The sequence below is a fragment of the Ictalurus punctatus genome, chromosome 24 (assembly GCF_001660625.3).
Source record: "Ictalurus punctatus breed USDA103 chromosome 24, Coco_2.0, whole genome shotgun sequence".
Classification (NCBI taxonomy): Eukaryota; Metazoa; Chordata; class Actinopteri; order Siluriformes; family Ictaluridae; genus Ictalurus; species Ictalurus punctatus.
The window spans coordinates 4,557,843-4,580,073 of NC_030439.2; the positions used below are offsets into that span (position 1 = coordinate 4,557,843).

The 22,231-nt window shown below is 42.1% G+C and overlaps 1 protein-coding gene across 6 annotated transcripts in view; it reads right to left on the bottom strand.

Moving 5' to 3' along the window:
- Positions 1-13,342, bottom strand: part of trps1 (trichorhinophalangeal syndrome I) — a 108,730-nt gene extending 95,388 nt beyond the window's left edge. Inside the window, exons 1-2 of one of the 6 annotated variants that reach the window (XM_047150673.2) lie at positions 12,971-13,342; positions 7,526-7,840 (exon numbers count right to left, since the gene is read on the bottom strand). In XM_047150673.2, the coding sequence (XP_047006629.1) occupies positions 7,526-7,538 (13 nt within the window). In that variant the 5' untranslated portion in view covers positions 7,539-7,840; positions 12,971-13,342. The other 5 variants (XM_017454823.3, XM_047150672.2, XM_047150674.2 and 2 more) reach the window with 5 other exon arrangements.
- Between the last annotated feature and the right edge of the window lie 8,889 nt (positions 13,343-22,231).

The window sequence follows — 22,231 nt, forward strand, 5'->3', positions numbered from 1 at the left end:
ATAAATATTGATTCCATATTTATTTACTCCTTTAGTCAGGTTTATTCCCCCCAGATTTCAATACATACCGGTGTCAAAGCTCTGATCCTGATCTGACATCCTCTCTGTAGCTGAGCTGACTCTCCGCGAGCTGCTGTTGCCAAGAAATGCAAAACATCAGAGGCGTAACAGCGGAGTGATTCAAGACAAGTTGTATCCTGCGTTCATGTCCGAGATCGGTGTCATGTCATGTTGAATAAAGCGTTCGCGGCGTGAACGTGGGAAGGAAGCCGGGCCGATAGCGTCCTCGGTGCTGTGTGTTAATTCATTCCCGCCCTGTTAACGTCTCTATCGCCTTTATCACTCCGATCAAACTTTACATTTACCACGTAACCCGGGATCCGCGCGACGCTCTCTTTCATTCGCTTACGGGGTGGAGCGTGACGCTCGAACCTGCGCGACATTCCCGACGCGACACTGTTTCGATATCCAACCGCGGAAGGCCTAATGATCCCCTGCTGCAAACGAGCTACGCCGACGTCAGACTTTCTGACTGTCGGACCGTTCGCCGTTCGTACGGCCGTCTAAAGACGCGGAAGGATCGCTCCGTAGATCGGCCTGGGACACTTATTCGGTCCCGTTTTCATATCGAGTGCCTCCTGCAGTACAGACAAAAACACCTTCCGGGAAAGAAGATCTAGTTTGTTTTGCTATGAGAATTCAAACGGTGTTCAAATAGTTTCCGGCGGAACGGGCGAAGTTCGCGCGCGGACCGGATCGCACGGGTGAGAAAGAACCCTGGACGTCCGGGCGGGTTTAACCCCGGGGGATTTAGAAGCGGCGTTCTTCGGCATTTAACTCAAAGCAGGATTCACAAGAGACACAGCTGTGTGTGTGTGTGTGTGTGTGTGTGTGTAAGTGAGTGAGTAATGATAAGGACTGGTGTCAGTGTGAGCTAATTTGCTCTCTTATGCCTCTGTGTTCTCAAGCTTTCTCCGGTGTGATTAGATCTTAGCTGAAGCAGCGTTGGAGTCAGGAAAATCAGGCCTGCGACTGTCCAACCGGCACCTTAGGCAAAATATTTGCATAGTATCCCACAGCTGTACGCTACACCTGCATCACGACATGTCACGGAGCTGCTGGTTTGAAGGAATAACTTTACAGCCAAACAAACCAGATTTCTCATCATGTCGAATTTCCTCTCGGGGCTTATTTAGATTTAAGAGCGCCCCCCCCCACACACACACACCACCCGTCACATTCACTCGGCTTTTATCGAACACCCTGCACGTATCCGCTGGCAGATTTTCGACACCGATAACTTGAGAGAAATACTCCAAAGAGAAGACACTTGCCTTGTTATCGGATACGGGCGTGATAAACATCCAGTCCGCCCGGCCTGTATCGCTTCTCCTGTGTGTACGCTCTGGGTTGTTTCCCCCCTCTTCGCCTCTCGGACCCCCTCACACCGCATGAACACCTCCGGACCTCGAACGCCTTTTCATCAAATACGCAAATGCACCATTAAAGCCAGGAATTCGAGTCGAGCGCTTCGAGGGAACTGTTTGGCGTTTCCAGGGCGTTAAAAAAAAAAAGGGCTTCCCACTGGTTTTACAAGATTCCAGTATTTGCTTTGTACAAAGATTATCCTTTCATATGCCTTGTAGCCCTAGGACTGATTAGTCATCCTAGCATGTTTGATAAAACGGCCACACCCTGTGCTATACCATCTATAATAGCTGTAACAACAAAGCACGCACGAGTGTCTTGCTTATCATGGGAACGTCCTGATTCATACGCCCATCCCGGTTCAGCTCCACGGCTCGTTCGCATGCTGTGTGTTTCTGGGGGGTTTTTTCAGCAATTTTTTTTTTTTTTCTCCATATCTTTATTTCATCATTCTTAATTGCACAGACTCAGTGTGGGATGCTGAAATGTTCTACTTGAATACTGAGAGAGACAGAGAGAGAGAGAGAGAAATCACCTTCCGTTTAACAATCAAATAAATAAAGAATCTCATTTATGCCTTCAGAAATTCATAGTTAATGAGGAAAAGAAAACACACTCTGGGGTCACAGCTAATATCACCACAATATCTGCCTAGCAGATGGACAGGGACGTAGACCATTTCTTCCAAAAGCTTTCTCATTCCCCCCTGCAGCCCCCCCCCCCCCCCCCCCCCCCCCCCCCCCCCCCCCCCCCCACACAGACACACACACACACACACTTTAAAACTAATCTGACCGATATGCGATATTACGTAACGAAAGTCTTGCATATTTCGGTTGGTTTTATTCTTATAATGATGATTCATACCTCAGACAGTAATGATAACTGTTTACAAGTAAATACATGCGTGAGAGGAAGCCCTGGTTAAAATTCAATTATCCCGGAAGTAATGAGAAATGTGTGTGTGTGTGTGTGTGCTTGTGTAAAACCCATTCGGGTCTGCGCCGTGCCTGTTAGTGTGAGTGGAGCTCTCCAGGCTTAGGACATGTACCGACTCATCAATATGAGACTGATGGCAACGTTATGGTGTGATCCTTCCGCCTACGTCGACACCCCGCTCTCGACAGGACTGCCTCCTACCCAGGCGATCTGCATGCCGCAGTTAGCAGGAGCGCTCCGGGCCGGCGGCGCTGATTTACTGCGTGGCTCAACTCTCAGGGAAATCGGTGTGCGTTTGAGCGCTGTTCAGCCCCCGAGAGCTCGAGCTGAAGTAGCTTACCTTTTAGCCTGATATGATGTGATATATATGTGTGTGTGTGTGTGTGTGTGTGTGTGTGTAATAACTTGCCTGAAATGAAAAAAGGCCCGAAAATGACTTTTCTGGTGGTGTAACCTGTGAAAGTTCGCCCACACGCGCTAAGCTGCAGTCAGTGGGCTTCGCAAGGTGAAATCTCACTGATCGTTTGGCAGCAGTGACGGGGAGCTGAAAGGAATCAATGTTGTATTGTCTATGCATTCTTTCCATCCTGGTGTCACCGGCTAGCTCCTCCACCGTCCAACTGTCCACTTAAAAACCTCCCCCGCTGGCAAAAGCTGCGCCGAGGCAGCACTTAAAGCCATTTGGCTCCGATTCGGGTCGGTCCCGTCCGCCTCGAGATGTACAAGCCCTGACGTATAAATAAGAACAATATCAGATAAGTCTTGCAGGAAGCCTATAAACATTTACATTCTCTTTCAAGTGCTGTTTATGGATATTTTATCTGCTATCTGGAAGTTAAGGACACAGTGAAGAAAAGGCCGGGGACTGCGGGCGGAATCTGACTGGAGCGGTGAATCAAAAAGGCAGCGGGACCTGACAGGCCCCTGGGCCCATTGACCATAATAGGTGCTGATTGTGGCGAGCGCCATGGCCGGGGGACCGGCTCTGGGCTCTGCTCCGTGGCCCATAACTCTTCGGTGGGGAGAGGAGGGGAGGGAGGTCCGAGGAGCTCCTCGTTCACCATCTCCCCCCCTTGACAGAGACGAAGTGCAGCCTGCGGGGTTCAGGCCGGGAGACGGGAATAGGCCTGCTCAACACTCCGATGTCGAGTTTTACGAAGCAGAATATCCGCAGCCTTCCTGTCCTCCTGTCCTGACGGCTGTGGGAAGATGGAAACGGCCGTAGTTGGCTAGCTGTAGGTCTGCGGGAGCTTAATGAGAATAAGTCAGAATAATTCCCCAGCAAGTTAGTGTTGTTCCTCAGTAAGATAAACCGACGGAAACACCCCGTTCCGGTCGATCCCTTTCCCGATCACGTAACAAATCGACCTGCCTGTAACCACAATCACAGCAGAAAAAGAACGAGTGTCCTGCTCTGTTAGAAAGACGTCTCGCCTCCTGTTAGACCTTTATCTGATCGCCTTAATCGGCCGAGCGACGCGGTCTTTACAGCGAGAGGGACCACTGTTCGACACGATGCCTGTTGTCTCATCCGTGTTGTAACAACACCTACATTTGTGAATTGCCCTCCTTGTAGAAGGGAAACATCTGATAGCCTCAGGAGAAGGGGGCCTAGGATGGGAACCCTCTGGGGCTTCGGCTAAACAAACGGAGAGATCTTTAAAAGGTCCTTGTTTCCGTTTGCCAAAGACACAGCCTGGATACATGACACTCTCCTCGGTTTACTATTCAAAAAACTGAAGTTCACACGCCGGGGCTTACAACGCAAGGTCTCGGAGCGGAATGCAAATATCCCAAGCAGTGACGGTCTCGTCAAGGTGACCGCTTGGTCACGAGATCACTGGAAGGAAGGTCTTTTTGCGACAAGCAAAACGAGCCGCATCTTTTAAGAAAAGCAGAAGGTCCGCACCGAACTGGCAGCTCCACAGCTGGTTCTGAGCGGCCAACCGGCGGCGCAGTACACACCGTACAGACATCGCTCAAAGTGTGAACAATGTTTTGTATTAGCAAACATTCAAAGAGAAAACCGGGTGTGGAAAAAAATAACCGGCACATTATTCACTCTGCCAGAGCCGGTGATGAGGACGTTGATTAATGCAGCTTGGCTTTTTAAATAAACAACCCCTGAGTATGCGGTGTCCGCCATTACCCCTCCATTTAGCCAGGGTCGATTCACAGCGTTTTGTTTTTGCAGCTCCGCTGCGTCCAGCCCCCTCTTCTATAGCCCCTTTTCACGGCCCTTTTTCCACCACCATATGCTGCAGGCCTCACGGAAACAATCCACTAAAAAAAACAGGACCGCAGTCAACCAGCGCGACGCGATGAATTGCTCCTTTATCTTGCATTCTATCAGCGGCCCAGGATCGTTTTTATGTGCTCTATCTAATTATGTTATTTGGACGCCGGGGCGGTTTGGGATTAGGGGGAGAAGATGGCTTGCATGGAGGGAGAACGTGGGCATAATTGGCTGGCAGATCAGCCTTCTCGTCTTTCCTCTTCTGCAGGTTGACTTTATTCACCACATCCAACCTCAGTACTGTCACATACTTCATATTTACTTCACTTCCTGCACTCCCGGCCCGTTAGCAGAAGAGCTAGACTACAGCACGCGCGCTGCCTCGTTAAGCATCCTGACAAGTGACGGCTCTCGGTCCTGACGGCTTAGCCGGTTAACTAAAAACCCAGCGTCGGAATCCGAAATTCGGATGAAAGCGGACTTTCGTATCCAGACTACGATGTACCGATGTAGAGTTGACAGCTTGCTGCACTGTTATACTCTCCGACTCGTGTTTGTCTTTTTCAACGGCATTGCGTAACACATCAACGGAGTGCCCAGAAACCTAGCCCGGAAATGCCTGAGCACCTCAGCTACGACACGGACCGATGCAAGATTTGTAAACTTCAGACTCTGAAACGAATTTTACGGGACGGGTTTTCGCACTGTCGCTCTGGATACGCTGTCACGGCGTAGTTTACATGAGCACACACACCTGAAGCACTCAGAGCACGTCGAGGTTGTACAGCTCAAGGTTACAGACAAGACGTTCGATACTAACTCATTAAGGCACACGAGAGTTCTGCATGAACTGCATTCATGAAACACATTCAACATACCTGAAAGGATAAAGAAGGCGGTCGCACGAATATTAAAAAAAAAAAAAAGCTCGAATCCTGAACCGAGTATTCAAATCGTGAATCGTGTATAAAAATGACTCCCAGTACCGACCACGACACATCTCAGGTTTAAAAGATGCGACGCTGGACACCGATCTAAACCTAGCTGGCTAAAGCAGGTGTCCGCATTTTTTATTTATTATCATTATTATTAATAATTATTCAAGAATTTCACATGCGTGTAAAAACAAAGGCTGATCAAAAGTGCTGTGTGTGCTGCTCTGTCCCGTTCAGTTCATCACATCACGTCACATCAGAACATCCTGTTCCTTATTTTCTACGATATAAAAACTCCACTATACGTTTATTACATAAGGCAACTTTACATTCTGAGTAAAAAAAAAAAAAAAAAAAGTTCTTTCCTTTAAATGTTAAACCGATAGCAGTGAAGTCTGTAAGGAAAAGGGAAATTTCACACCGCCTTAAATCTGAATTACTTCTCGCGGCGTGTGAAGGAGCGTTAACGTCGGAACAAAAACAAGCAGCTGATTGACAGGGAAAATATCAAAGCTTTTCTGCTCGACTATTGAAAGAGAAAAAAAAAAAAAAAAAAGGAAAAAAAAAAAGCACAATGCTATTTAACAGGAGATACCAGGGGCCTCTAAGCCTTCATCTCAGCAGTTAAAGATGTCAGGTCACCTTTGACCTTAGCGCCTTTTGTAGGACCGCATGAGCGAGAGATCCGCCGAGGGTTAATCTCGATACTCCCTCTCAGGATCCCTCGCACAACTCGCGAGACTTAACAAAAGCGTCTGCTCGAGCACGTTTCCCAGTCGGGACCACGGGCGGTAATTGCGAGCGTTAAAAAAAGCAGCGATTTTGATTTCGAAAGCCGGCCTGGGAAAGAAACGGCATGTGTTTAACATTACACGAATATGCTGAAATCGCATGGCACATCTGTGAAGCCTCTATTTCTGCAGCGTTAACAAAGTGAGGATCTCGTAATCGCCGCTCATTACGGGGTGTTTAATATGCACGTCCGCACCGGAGAAAAGCGGTCAGCTATGACCTTTCTTCACGTTGCTTTATTTAGCATCGGCCTCTGTCGCCGCTCCAAAGTATGCGACCGTTTTCAGAACCTAATAACATTACCGGATTTCTACGCGCGTTGCTTTTGCATCGTTAGTTCCACTATAGCGAGAAACACGTGTCCAGATGTCGACAGATAAAACCGCGCTCCACTCGAAACGTCAGATCACGTCAGATTACTTTTACGCCGATGGACTAGTTCTGTAAAACAGTGATGACGTTGCATTCTAATTAAATAGCTCAAACGGCATGCAGGCACACGTCAACTTCCAAACGGAGAAAAATAGCACGGATTTTAAAAACTAAAAAAAAAAAAAGAAAGAAAGGAAAAAAAAAAAGACAAAAAGAAAAGTCAGGTGTTAAATATGCGTGTCGATACGTGTCACGTCATTAAAACTAACGACAGCAAGACGCCACTTGGCGTCATGAACTCCTCCGCTCTGCAGGGACAAATCTGGCAATGATAATGTCACGTGTATATTTGTCATGATTTTCAAGGGTGGTATTAAATGTCACGCTGTTCAAACTGCGAATCGTTTTTAACACGTCTGGGAGGGGAAAAAGTTCGACTGGAAAATCGTGAGGCTTCGGTGACCTACGACGTCACGCTGGATCGAAACCGGAAACCCTGACTGAAAGGTGAAGCGGTGTATTCAGGATCAAAAGGCGGTGTATTAATAAGCATGATGGTTGGATAGACGTGAGAAATGTATGAGAAATGTAGCAAAGCCCGGAGAAGCTCGCGTTACAATACCTCTCTTCAGCCTGCCGTGATGATAACGTTTAAGTTTTAGTGAAATAAAATAAGGACGTTTTTGATTGGTCGGTCGGTCGGTCCCTGCTATAAAATTACACGCGCCTGAGAGAAACCCAGCAGTCGCTGGTACAGGACGAGACGATATGCCTGGTGTAAAATCCCTGCAGTTTCCTAGCACGTATTGATGCGTGTACGTACCTCTGCTGAGCATTGGGTTAGAGCATTATCAGCACCACATCCACAGGAGGCAGATTTCAGAGTTGGCAGAACATCCAAAGCCCTTGGCCTGCCTCTGAGATATCCTTTATTCCACGTCCATGCTGCTTTTCCAATTTTATTCCATTGTTTCCATCAGCGTGAGCAGAGTTCACTTTTGGCGTCCTGTCTCCACATTCGTTTGCTCACAAAACGTGGTGTCCTTCCTTTGCGTCCTCTTCAGGGGTTCTCACAGATGATCCTGGATGAGAGTCGGGGCCACATCACACTGCTCTCTCTTCTCGATTACTGCAAAGCCTGACTCCAAACACACAGATACAAACAAGGATTAGATGAGAGCACTACGACGCCGGGCGCAGACGCACACGATACAAACTCTCCGACACTGACCGGCAATTTACTGTACGCGTACTGTACGTCACAGGATAAATGCACACATGCAGCTCTTCTACTCCTACACACGTACGGAAAGAAAATCTGCGCGGCCTACCGTAAGGATAACCAGATGACGGGCAAACAGAGAACAACAACTTTGGATAAACTCAAAGAGCATCGTTGTGATAAATGCAACACAGCGACCGCAATAAACATCCAGAGAACGCGGGCGGTTGTGTATGGCGTAGTCAGGCATCCTCGCAGCAGGTTCCGTGAATGGGAGCTCTGACAGAACAGGCCCTCTGGCCGACCAAATTGGAAACAGGAAAACAAACATTCTCAAGGAAAACTCCTCCAGTCCTCCCTCCAACTCCTCCTTCGCTCCGACTCATTCTGTCCGACCTGTCTTGAACAATGTAGAAGCCTATGCTATAGCCACAACACAAGTCTCCAGACCACACAGATGGAAAAGGAACACTCGACCACAAAGGCAAGAGGAGGGGAGGGGAGGGGGGTGGTGGAGGGGGGGGTGTAAAAGAAAGAGAGAGAGAGAGAGAGAGAGAGAGAAAAGAAAAACTGAAAACGTGCGGTAAGGGAACACACACCAGCGCTGAAGAAAGCGAAGAAAGCGGAGAAGGCTAAACTGACTCATCGCTGTTCCGGAGGAGCCGAGGCCGTGCGTCGCGATGGCACGGATTTCGCTACGGCGGAGTCAGACAGATAGGAGCGGGTACTTCCAGAAGTTTCCCAAAGTTACAACAAAGTTTCCCAGACGATCAGCGAGAGCGCAGCGCGCGAGGCGGTTCCCCTCACGGAACGACTCTCAAAGTGAAACGCTTCTGGAAACGACTCCATTAAAAACTACCCAACATAGAGACCCGCTGCACTCATAACACTGCTGCTGTCGGACTTAACACGTTCACCCCTTACACAAACACACCACCCTGCTGCCTTTTACACAGCAAAACATCAATATATTCACTCCTATTATTATTATTATTATTATTATTGAGGACCATATGAATGGACTCTCTAGCCTTAATAACAAAACGTTTACTAAACAAAGTAGTTCAAGGTTTTTTGTTTTTTTTTTAAAAAAAAAGCAAAGGTTGCCCATATTTAAACCACAAAAAAAGACAACACCTATCTACAAATTTATATAAAATCTATATTCATTGTGGGCTGAAAACACAGTGAGAACCAGGATTTCAATTAAAACACACACACACACACACACACACACACACAAACTTAATACAGAAGTGAAAATAATACACCACCAGGAAAAATAACCACTTCAGCAAGATAGCGACAAACAAGTTTCCTAACTTTAAACAACTCTGCTGAACAAAAACTCTAGCAAACTAATCTAGATTTATTTTTTTCTTACAAGACGTAAACTGCTCTAATTCCTGAGCCGTTGATAAAACATCAACATCAGTCTCGGTAACAGAGTCACCTGCTGAATCACCTGTAGAGAGTGAAAGGTCACTAGGATGATGATGATGATGATGATGATGATGATGATGATGATGATGATGATGATCCCCTGGGCCAAATATCAATACCGTTTATTTCAAGAAAAAAATAAACAAACTTTGGGTTCGGTCCGCATTTCACTTCAGCAAACTTCCGTCTAATCCCACAACAAACTGAACGTTACTTCAGCTAGAGAAAACGCCGACATATGTCAACAACAAGTCTCGAAAAGATCAAGTTATTAATAAACAGAAAATCAAGATTAATGACGAAGGAAGCTAGCTCAAACGGTGACTCATGTTGTTAAAACACTACAAGAGGTGACTCAAGTGTGTAATTTTTAAAAAAAAAAAAAAAAAAAAAGTTTGAATCTTACAAACCACAGAGCACTGTTATTTCTCCGCACACTTCGGTGTGCAAGACATTTACCGAAAATCAAGTTTCCGTTACCTGTTATCTGAGGATCCTAACCACATCGTACTGAGGTTTAAATAATCACCAAAAAAAAAAAAAAAAAAAAAAAAAAAAAAAGGATGTGCTATAAAAGCAGCAATGATTCATCCTGAAGTTTCAACACTAATTTTTAGAAATTACTTATTGTAGTGGTTTCAATTTGCCGAGCGCTGAAATGGGTTTGAAAACAAAGTGTGCGTAAAACCCTGAAGCACAATTACAAACGCTTAATATTTAGAAAGGATTGAGAAATATTATATATATATATATATATATATACACACTGCTATTCTCTCAAGACCACTTTTTGCTCATTCAAGTTGAAATTTTGGTTTTCGTATACTAGCCTCTCTGGAGTTCGTCTGTATATACTTCATGTTCAAAACATCTTTAATTTCACAAACACAAATACACAAATGAAAAAATGTGCTTATTATTGAACACATAATATGTAATAGCTACTTACAAATCCGTTCATGCAGAGAAAAGGGAAAAGGAAAAAAAGAAAAAAAAAAGATTCATTAGACGAACCTGTATTTTCTCCATCACTCTCAAGGCCGAAACTTAGTAGGCCAATTGTAGCTATTTCATTTCAAACAGAAAAGAAATCAAATGAACTCAAATGCTGCTTTCTCTCAACAGCTTCTCACTGAAGAGCACACACACATGAATCTGCAGGGAAGAGACAAGAGTGTGAGGCTCATCTTGCTGTGATAAGAAGCCAGGCCAAAAAAGAAGTTGTGCGAACTCAAAAGCCGTGTAGAACAAATGCGAGAGCCCCCCCGCTGGCACTTTCTCCAAACGCCGAGGCCCAAATTCATCTGTCAGCCGTAAAGTTCTCCGCTATACAGCGCTGATCTATTGCATCCCGCCCAAAGGGCTCGCAGATGCGCACCCATTTACATTTGAAATCTACCTCGACCGTTTCAATCACTTCAAACGGCCCTTATCAGACAACTCACGCAGATCTTTTTCTTCTGGTTCAAAAGGCGTGCCGGTGCAACAAACGCTGATCTGAACACATGCAGACGATCAGCGAGGACTAAATGTCCACAATAGGACCTCTGAAAAGACCTTGAGAGGAGAAATAATAGAACAGTAGAACTTGTGGAAAGTTGTCTCAGGGAAACAACATCACATCAGCTGAACTAGAAAAAAGAATTATATATATAAATATATATATATATATATATATATATATTTTAATGTACTATTCACACACACACACACACACACACACACACACAGAGCACACACATTATGTGAAGCTGGCACAGCTGTGACTGCAGAACAATACAGATGACACAGCAGCGGATCCTCGCTGACGCTATCTGAAACTTTTGTTTACAGTTGTGAGTCTCTCTTCTCCTCTCTGAATGATGAGCACCGTTGCTTTTCACGGGCCTTTGTCATTAAGAAACTTTCACTGACAAGAAAGCCGCCTTGCAGCGGGCCGAGAGCGCATCATTTCCAGACCGCCCCAGAGTGCCCGCTTTCTCGGCTTACAGGAAACAGCCCGAGCCGTCTACTGGAAGCAGCCTGGGAATTTTGTGTCATGACATTCATACTTAAAAGTGTCGTGTGTTATTTTTTTTGTTTTGTTTTGTTTTGTTTTGTTTTTAAAACAAAGGCGGGTGATATTTTTATCTCAGGTTAAAGTAAAACACTTTTTGCCCCACACACACACACACACACACACACTTTACCAATAATGCCTGTGTCTGTTTTTAAGGGCAGAAAACCCCAATGAAGAGGAAAACTTACAGCACAACCAAGTGAAACTTTCTCATACTTTTACAAGCAATGTGTGTAATTACTGTTAGTTAATATGTTATTATTATTATTATTATTATTATTATTATTATTATTATTATTAATTAGGTGAACAAATAGGCTAGAGTGAGGGAAAATCCTGGCAGTGTCAACAACTGAAGCAGTTGGAGCTAGTTTATGATCAAACCCTGTTGGTAAGACTTGAAAAGAAAATTTGTGAATAGTGCCACAAACTAGCCAGGGAAAGCCCTTAAAGCAACCAAACGACTGTATAAAACTCAAAACATGTATTTTAGGCGTGTCATGTCGTTCTTATTTTCTTTACACAAACACATAAAAGCCGCCATTCAGAAACTAGCTCTCCATCTTCCTCACAGAATCCTAACACGATGAATTACACAAAACTTCACTCACTATCACGAACATAGTGGCCCAGGACGGTGCGAACCCCCAAATAACCGACATTTCCATCAAAACAATAAGACAGAAAACAAAACCGGGATTTTGTTTTGTTTTAAAATGAAGTAGTTTTCTCAGAAACTTGGAGAGAGAGAGGGGGGGGGAGCGCGAGCTCACAGCCGGCCGAATGGTCTCGAGCCTCGAGCACGTTGCCATGCCTACGCGCTTTCTTATCTTACATCAGTTACGGAAAGTTTCTCAAGTTAGCCGCTAAGCTCCAAGCAGCATTAAACGCATCATTTACACACCGAAAACATCCCAAATCCGACACAATTCTGATAAGGACCTTAGAAGCTAGCCTGTCTCGTTCCCTTTCCCGTCCAAACAATAAGGAACAGACAGGCGTCCATGCTGCGGCACAGATCTAACACATCACACTTCAAAATAAACCCACTAATTCAACACATCACCGTGAAGAATCACAACCCGGATCAAATACCTGCATGTATTATTAATCCTGGATCTGGCCGGTGCCCGTGTTCAGCACATGTCGGACAGACATCCACTGGACTCCTGGGTGTTTAAAGCCATGAGAAGGAGAGAAGGAGTCAAACCTACTGGAGCTCGTGTTGTTTTCTTCCTCGTGCCTGAACGTGACCCCGCTGCCGCCGCCGCCGCTGCTGCTGCTGCTTCAATTTCTCACGCGTTTGACCCAATAAACCAGCCCAGAAAACGCCGCGTGAAACCCGAGCCTCTTCCCTGTGTTTTCGCTGCACAGTAACACGCCACTGATTTCGCGAAATCCCATGAGTCCTCTCCTGACCATTACATAACACGCGCGAGGGAAAGCAGCGACGGTAAAGCGCGCGCGTGTCGCGGTTTTAGTGCTGTGCGGGTGCTGTGCTCGCGACGCTCATCGCGTGGATTCGCTTTATATTTCATCCTTACCTGTTGATTTTAACACGCATTTGCCTTTTTGTGCTGTGGAAGATGGTGGCCCTTTTCTTTTTGGCGTAAACCATGAGCCGCCCTTTGTGTTTGTTTGTTGATCTCGGGGAGTATGTTTGTCTCCCGCTCTCGTGTTTTGTTTGGTAGGGATATAAGATTTCGAAAGGCTCGCGTGCAACTGAGGACCAGAGTGGTTATGGATCAGTGTGTGATGATGATGAGGAGGAGGAGGAGGAGGATTTATTTTTAAACGCTCGAGTTTGATTTAAAATGAAAGAATAAAATAGTTTGCTTGCAGTGATGTCGGTTCTGTATCAGAAACGTTATCGCATGTCAGGACCTCAGACTCCGAGCATTACGTCAGTTTCAAGACACCAACACTATTAATATCAAGAAGCAGTGGCGGAGGCAAGCGCCACCCCAGAGCGCGCGCTCTTAAAGGGCCAGACACCTCGTTTCACCTCCTAGCACTTACCCAGGGCTTCATTCACAATGACGCTAAAATCACTTCAAATCAAATTCCCTCGCTTTCCTTTTGTTTTGTTTTTAAATGTTTGAATAAAAATATTTAGGAGGCACTTTGATTTAGCTGACGTGGTTAGCACTGTTGGGCACCTCCGGGGTTGGGGGCTTGATTCCCACCTCCACCCTGCGCTCTCTCCCCGTGCTTTGGGGGTTTCCTCCAGGTTCTCCGGTTTCCTCCCCGTATCCAAAGACGTGCGCTGTAGGCTGACTGGCATTTCCAAATTGCCCGTGGTGTGAGAATGCGCGATGGGGTGGCACATCATCCAGGGTGTGCGCCCCACCTTGTGCGCCGAGTTCCCTCGGATAAGCTCCAGGCTCCCTGTGACCCTGTGTAGGATAAGCGGTACAGAAAATCGATGGATGATATGACCCTAGCCCACAGAGAGAGAGAGAGAGAGAGAGAGAGCGTAAGAGTGATATTAAATATTAAGAAAAAATATAAAAATTTTATGTGATATTAAACACAAGAAAATATTTCCCCAGCCATGTCAGGAAGACATGTCAAGTTGTAAACACCTGCAACGTAATACCTTAACTGCCGATACTGCCCCAAACTTGACGAATACGCGTTCAGCATGAGGCGAAAATCTTAAGTATAAGGGCAAAACATACTTGTGATTTTAGTGAAAGCTGACTCCCAGTTTCACTGCATTGCACTATTCGATCATAATGCTAAAACCAGATTAAACCATTTAAAATCCATTTTAATCTATAAATCCGGACTTTTAGGAATTATAAACGTTGCCTTGCGAATCTAAAATACTAAGTTAGAAACTTAACATTGCGATTTGCTGTGAGATGTTGCTCTCTGTGGTAAAGTTAAAATTTACAAATAACTAGACATTAACACAGGCCTACTATTAACACCTAATTTAATTAAAAAAATATATATACATCATTTATATACTACAGACCTACTACTAATACATCATTTAAAATAGCTGACCAGACCTCAGTATCAAAGCTCACAGCGATGTCCGACCTTATCCGCTAAGGATCGGCGATGTTGCAGGATTTCATTCCAACCACGCACAAGCACACCTGATACAACTCATTAGCTATTTGAGGACAGAGAGCAATTCATTAAACAAGTGGAATCAGGTGCAGCTCCTGCTGGGTTGGAATGAAATCCTGCAGCCACAGTGGCCCTTTTTTGGATAGGATTGGAAACCGCTAATACGCTAATATAGCTACAGGATTCTGTACCATATTTTTATAATGGGCACACAAAGAACATATTCTATTCTTTTATTAGTACACGAGGTACAGAAAAAGATCTTTACGGAAACTAAAAACTGACAACACACATTTTCAAGTGTTCCAGTAAAAGGATATCAACTGTAAATATTTCAATTGCGATGTAGTTGAGTGTGAATCCTATATATTTTTGTCATTTTCTTTCCACGATGAGCATGCGGTGGTAGCTCAGTGGATAAGACATTGGGCTACTGATCGGAAGGTCGTGAGTTTAAGCCACCGCTTCTGGGCCCTTGAGCAAGGCCCTCAACTGCTCAGATGTATAAGTGAAATAAAATGTAAGTTTCTCTAGATACCCAAGACCTTTTCCTTATTCTCTTCTAATAATTACCCACAAAAATGACCAAAAATAAAATGATTAAGACGTAACACTTTCGAAAAATTGTTTGAGAATACATTGAAGCTCTGTTTTTATTATTATTATTATTATTATTATTATTTAAAACTGGAAATAAACAGAAAGTTATAGATTTTTTCAAAAGTAAATATGCAACATCTTGACTATTCGATATTCAAGAAGATACACAATTTCTAGGTCGCCATTTAAATGGAAGCAAATTTGTGATACTGAACATGTTAACTCCTTTGTCCAAAAGGTCAGATTTTCAATGAATCTTTTTCCTTCTACTGAAGCGTGAGTTCAGACGACTCTCGACGGATTGATCTAGCATGGATCACCAGCTCTTGTACAAACCTGTGCCTGATTCTGTGTCAGATCGAGTGCAAAAAAGGGGACGTACCAATTACGGGAAAAAAATGATTTTTCAGATTCTACTTTTGTTGAATGTTTGTAAGTTGCTGTTGGTAATATCATTTGTAATGAAAACCTGTGTGTTTAAATTGAAAAAGAATGCTAGACAGAAGCATTTTCACTAGAGCGGTCAGACTTTTGGATATATATATATATATATATATATATATATATATATATATATATATATATATATATATATAAGTGTGTGTGTGTGTGTGTGTGTTCGTCTGTCAGTAAAGCGAATCGATTCCTTAATTGGCTGCTCTTCTAATGATGTTTAAGTGCACAGTATGTTTGTACAGAAAAGCAACCAGATAGTTCTTCCTGCTGACTGGCAATATTGAAAACTGAAAAATGGCACCTGTGTGAATGTTTTGTAAAAATGTTTTCATGAATATATTGAGAAGGAACTGTGGAACTCCTGAAGTTATTTTATTTATTTTTTTTTTTTTAAAGATTTAGCTTTTTCCCCAGATAATCTCTGAGCACTATGAGACAGGCTAGACAGAAACCCTAGGAGTGAAATCAAAGCTGTTTATCTCTCTTAGAGATATCATGCCATAGGGTGGCTGTCATGGAAATATTTTTAGTTTGGGTAGCAATACCCTGCAAGACACATAGCAGGCTGTGAGCGCTGGCTCCACCACTGTCACCTATCTGAGCTCGGTACTGTCTCGGTATTGCCTTTCGTCTATCTGTGTTAACAGCCAGACACAGCATGTGGTCATATTTAGAACTCCCTTTGGGAAGGTGACTGGCCTCAATTCAGCTTTTCATTCCTTCCCACTGAAAACTCCTTCTAATCAAACATAAAGCCATCTATAAAGTCTCCTAGCTCAAGTAATAATTACACACTTGATAAGTAATAACAGTAATCTGAATTCAAGCACTGTAAGCATTCTCAGTAGTTGGATCACTTTGTAGTGGCATTTCTTTAGACACACTTTAGAGTCTTATCATATTTATTTCTTTAAAAAAAAACAAAAAAACACTTTCACATGACATTATCTTGAATTAAATTGTCAAAACCCTGGCTTTTATTATGAAATTATTATTCAGTGACTACTATTAATTACCCAGTAGACTACAGTTAAACGAATAGGAATTAAATCAACATTCCATGAACTATTTGTATTGTATTTATACATATACGAAGAAACAGAAACATGGATTGAAAATGAAATGTATAAATATGTATGCACTTGCTCTTCATGTGCTTTTGAATTCAGAGAAACTGCAGAACAAACGTTAGTATTATTTCATGTGAAATTCAACAGCTCTAGGTTGTTGGGGGTTTTTTTTGTTGTTGTTGTTGTTTTTGTTTTTTAAGCTTTGAGCATCAGCCAGACCTCTAAAACTGCTACTCATGAGCCCATGCACCCCATCTTTCCTGCCTGGCCACATACTGAGTGCTGTTTTTATGGAGAAATAAAAGAATATATATATATATATATATATATATATATATATATATATATATATATATATATATATATATATATATATATATATATTTATTTTTAAAGGGATTTAGGCAAGTGATCTCAACATTGTTAAAATCAATGGAAAATATCCTAGAGAAAACAATGAACTGTGCAAAAAAAAAAAAAAAAAAAAAAAAAGAGTTTCATTAAAGCACTGTACAAATTGAACTCGGGTCCGTGAAGAATCTTCATTTGAGCTTGGAATTCAGGGGAGATTGATAAAAGGCTCCCAGCCTGGTGCTTCACCCATGATCTTAACGAGCAAATCTGGGATCTTTTATAAATTTCCTTAAGTATGCCTAAACAAAAGTAAACCTAATTCTGACAAGCATAAACACAGAGGAAAAGCCTACAGGTAAAAGAGTAAAAGAGGGAGACAGCGGGAGAGAGAAAGAGAGAGGAAGAAAGAGAGAGTTATGTCACTAAAATATAAGAAACACTTTCTGTCTTGGACTAATATATCGCCTTTTTGTGGCATTGGATATGCAGAACAAATTGATTCATAAATCCATAAATGAGCAGTTTTTAATGTCTGCATCATCCATGTGGTTTAAATGGAATTCACAGACAACAAAAAAAAAACCCGAATGGAAAAATTGTGAAACTCTGTGAAGCAAGGTAAGTGATTTAGTATACAAAGGCATATCACATTATCCAGGTGCATTTCATCCAGACAAGGTAATGATTTTTTTTTTTTTTTTTTTTAATCTGAAGATAAACAAACGATATTATATAAATGATCGGGCTTCTCTGCACTACGGGTGAAGTGGAAACCCTGTGTATTTCTTCAGGAGTCAACACATCAGCTTTTTCCTTCTCAAAATGTGCTGTAGGAAATGCTTTCTTGTAGGGACAGAAAGAAAAAAAAAGTATGTGTAGATAAAATCAGCACGGGGTAAATGAGTAAAGGAGTGCGAAAGAGGAATAAAGAGACTTTTGAGACTTTCAGTCCCCATTATAATTGAACTAATCTTTGAATTATCGTTTGACATTTTATCTAAGCAAGAGATTAGCATTATTTATTTATTTATTTATTTTTAAATGATCCTGTGTAGATGTACTGGACCACGAGTCAAAGAATAAAAGCTGCTAATGGGCATGATCAGCCTGTGTGGAATTCTGAAGTAATGCACTCAAAGACAGAAATCCAGAACATTCTAATATGATTTCACCAGACCTACTGAAAAGGTCAGAAACCTCTGGGAAAGGTCAGAAACACACTTTGAATTATTCAAATTGACCCAAGAGCAATTTACACTGTAGGGCGCTGAACATCAGGTACTGCCAAATTGCTTTTGGAGCTCCACAGTCTTGTCAAGTCGACACACTTTTGTCTCCTTGTTCATGAAAAACAGCGTTAAAGTAGATATAAAACCATATATTTTCTCAAAATTGTCCGTACTTTCTCTTTTTTATTTTCTTAATGACATGGTGAATACACATATATAGACAGAGATATAGAGCGCTACTCACTGGTGTATTTTTGCATTATTTTGCTAGTCCTTCTTCTCTAAACGTTGTCCTCATATAACACCAGGTGACTGTAAGTGAGGGACGGACACTTAGAGTTCTCATAGAGCACTTAATCATAGCACGAACGAACTCTTGGATGTGTTGCTCTCTCCTTCATACTGTCTCTCTGAAATATACACAGACACTGCGCAATGGGTCAAGAAATTCCATATACATTGTATCATTTACCCAGACATCTTTGGAACAGCTCGTAAGAGAGCCAGGCAGAACCAAATGACATCTCTTTCCATATTTGAATGATAAAGCTAGGTTTCATATTCCAAAGATGCTTTTAAAGCCAAAGCCATGTGCTGGTATGACAAGTGTCCAAATTTGGGCAAGCAACAAAAAAAGTTTATAGTATCAGTGATACAATGCGTCTGCTTCTGATATTTCTGCCTGGTTACGTTTTAAAAAAACAAATTCTTGTGTCTCACCATCTGCTCTTATTTTTTATTTATTTATTTTTTTTGCCCATCGCTGTCTTTAGAAATTCCTCGGTCCTGCCAGAATCCTGTGGTATCACATTCCACAAAGACCTGGTCCCAATTCTGGTAGCACTCTGGTCTAGTCGTTATGTCTACTTGTGCTCGTTGTGTGATGGCCCTTACAGCCAATCATCTTTTCTCAGTCTCTCTGATAGTTAATACTTTTTACCAGTGGTGCAATAAAAGTTTTTAAGTCAGGCATTTTGTGTGAAGCACACACACAAAGTAGAGGCTTGTCGTGAAATGCTCATATTTTTTTCTAGTGCTGGATCGTTTTCCTCCAAACTGATGTGAAAAACTGAAGCTGGCTACTGTAGTGGAAATTCACTTGCAAAATGAGAAATCACCACCAACACTCGGCTGTGCTCAAGTTAATATTTGATCCAATCAACAAATGCTCACGACCCCGGGTAGCCACTCGTACCTTACAAACTCCACCTTACCTCAGAGTGCTACGGAGGTGGAGACAATAGATTCCAGTATATATGGTTCCCTTCATGAACTATTCATGCCATCATTATTTTTATCCATTTAGTAAAGAACAAAGTGTCATTCTTTTGGATGACAGAGTACACTGATTATCATATTATCATATTTTAACATTACCGTCTGTACAGGCCGAAAAAATTCTTGATTTTGCTGCTGCAGATTTCAAAATTCGCCATGCACCTTGCTGAGTTTTTGTGCTCTTTTGCACGGAAAATTACTCGAATTGAGTTGCAATCGCAAACGAAATTGTTCGTCTTTCGACGGATGTTTGTTGGTAAATGAGACCTTTTAGCTTTACTCATGTTCGATGCACGTGAATCGAAGAGGGCTTTGGCTGATTTCGCGTTGTGATGGCGTCACATGACGCATCTTGGCCCAAATCTGCATAATTAAAAAAAAAAATTCAAGCTTCTCGGAACATTGCGGAGTTTGCTTGATTTTGCGTTCATTTCTGAGATCACACTGCGAGTCCCGGAGGGACTGCCATAACTGCCACTGCTTATGTTCCTCACCATCGTCGTCTTCTTCCCAGCACGTATCCCCATCTTATCTCATCCATTCTAGTTGTCTTTTTCAGCTATCTTTACAGCCTATTGCCCTTGGCTGTCTGAGCTGGTTCTCCAAACATGGGCCAATTCTCCACTGGATAGTTGGTACTTTCTCCAAAAATATACAACTCCGGGAGATCATAAAATTCATATCCACATTTTGTTAAAGCAATCTGTTCTTTCTAAGATTTGAAATGCTATGTTCACAGTTAGCACGTTAGTGAATCCAGATTTTCTCCATAACTGCTCTGTGTTGATTTGGTAGTGCGTTATTTTTAACGGATACCAAAAATGCAGTCTTTTTAAAAAAAAAACTAAAAAAAAACACACACACACACACAAAAAAACCCAAAGGGGCATGATATCAATCTATTTCAGATACACTAATGACCTAGATATCAAAGCATGGCTTGATTTACATACAGTACAACATTCAGAAATTTCCCTATGGCCCATCCTACAAGCCAACACCTACTGGATTCATTTTTATTGGATCCTATTCAAGTCTGGTATTATTTTGTTATCATATCCACGACTACATTATAAGATTATAATAAGATTAGTGAAAATTGTGTCCTAGTTAGAATATTCGATTATTATAAACTGGACACACTATCTCTGTATGTGAATTATTCGCTATATATTATATGTATTTATATAGTGTTTGCTCATTTATAGAAATATAGCTGGACACACCACTGACCTCTGACAGTATTCATGTTTTAGGAAGATTACCTGCCTGCACTGTATATATATCTCATTCCTTTCCCAGAAAACCTCTGGATAGGCAGATAACCACAGTGAATAGAAGACATAAACTGTGTAACTGTACTGTATATTATCTTGATCTACAGTATGAAATGTGATTGCTACACAACCAGTAGAGGCAACAATATGGCACCCAAGCATTTAGATCGTAAACGTATCCAAAGAGCTGACAGAACTGTGAATTCCAAACAGATTAAAATCTCCGTTCTCTGCTCTGTGCTTGCGTTGAGATATCGATCGGACACTGACTATCAAAACTGTCATGTCATATCACTATGATACACGAAACAGCTTTTTCACACTGCTCTTTTGTGAGCTTCTGAACAAATCTACACTATCTCTCTGTCGTTACATGTGAATTCACTTTGTACGCATTCGAAGTTAAAGACAGTCTTTAGCATCCGCTACATCCCCAACACAACACCCCGCTCATGCACAATTATTCATGTATAGGTATATTATATACAGTATATGTATGTCCATTACAGTGATGAGACATTACAATGAAGTATAGCTTCTATATCTAGATAGAACTCCAGTGATAAGTTGGCATACAGTTATCATTATAAATACGGTATAATGTGACATTATTTGTGTGCTTAAAAAAGGAAGCAGATCATCTTTTAGCATGGTAATGATGGAGGCATGCTGAGATAAAATACGGACACACACACACACACACACACACACACACACACACACACACTCATGAATCTCGCTCCTCTCGTCTATATTTATTATGTTTATGCAAAGAGTGCACAGTATATTATTGGACAGTGATATATATATATATATATATATATATATATATATATATATATATATATATATATATATATATATATATATATTAATATAAATTAATAAATGCCATCTTTCTCTTTCTCTCCCTTTCTTTATATAAGTATATAGTGTATTTTGAAATTAACAAGAAAGAAAGAAAGAAAGAAAGAAAGAAAGGATATTGATCATTAGTGCTGTGGTACTCATATACAGCGTGGTTCAGTCAAGGACAGTCATGGTTGCTTAGCATTTGGCCAGTTCCCAAGGACAATAAAGCAGCACAGTTGTATTTGTTGCACTATTAAATCACTACGCTTGGCTGCAGTGCTAACATATGGGGCAAAGCACCACAATAAATAGCATCCTATTAAAAAATTTTGACATGTGGAATACACATTCATTTCTTGCTATGCATTCATTTCCAATCACTGGGACTAAATATTATCAGGAGTAAACAGACACCAAGTGGTGGATAATTGGAATCACATCTGAACTGTGACTTTAGTCACAATTGCCACATGCAAAAAATAAATGAAGAAAGAATAGACCAGAATACATTATTACGAGAAGACACAACATAACAAACTAGCATTTCGGCATTAAAGTCCATTCCTGTAATGGAGAAGAACTAGATTTTAAAGATCAGCTTAAAG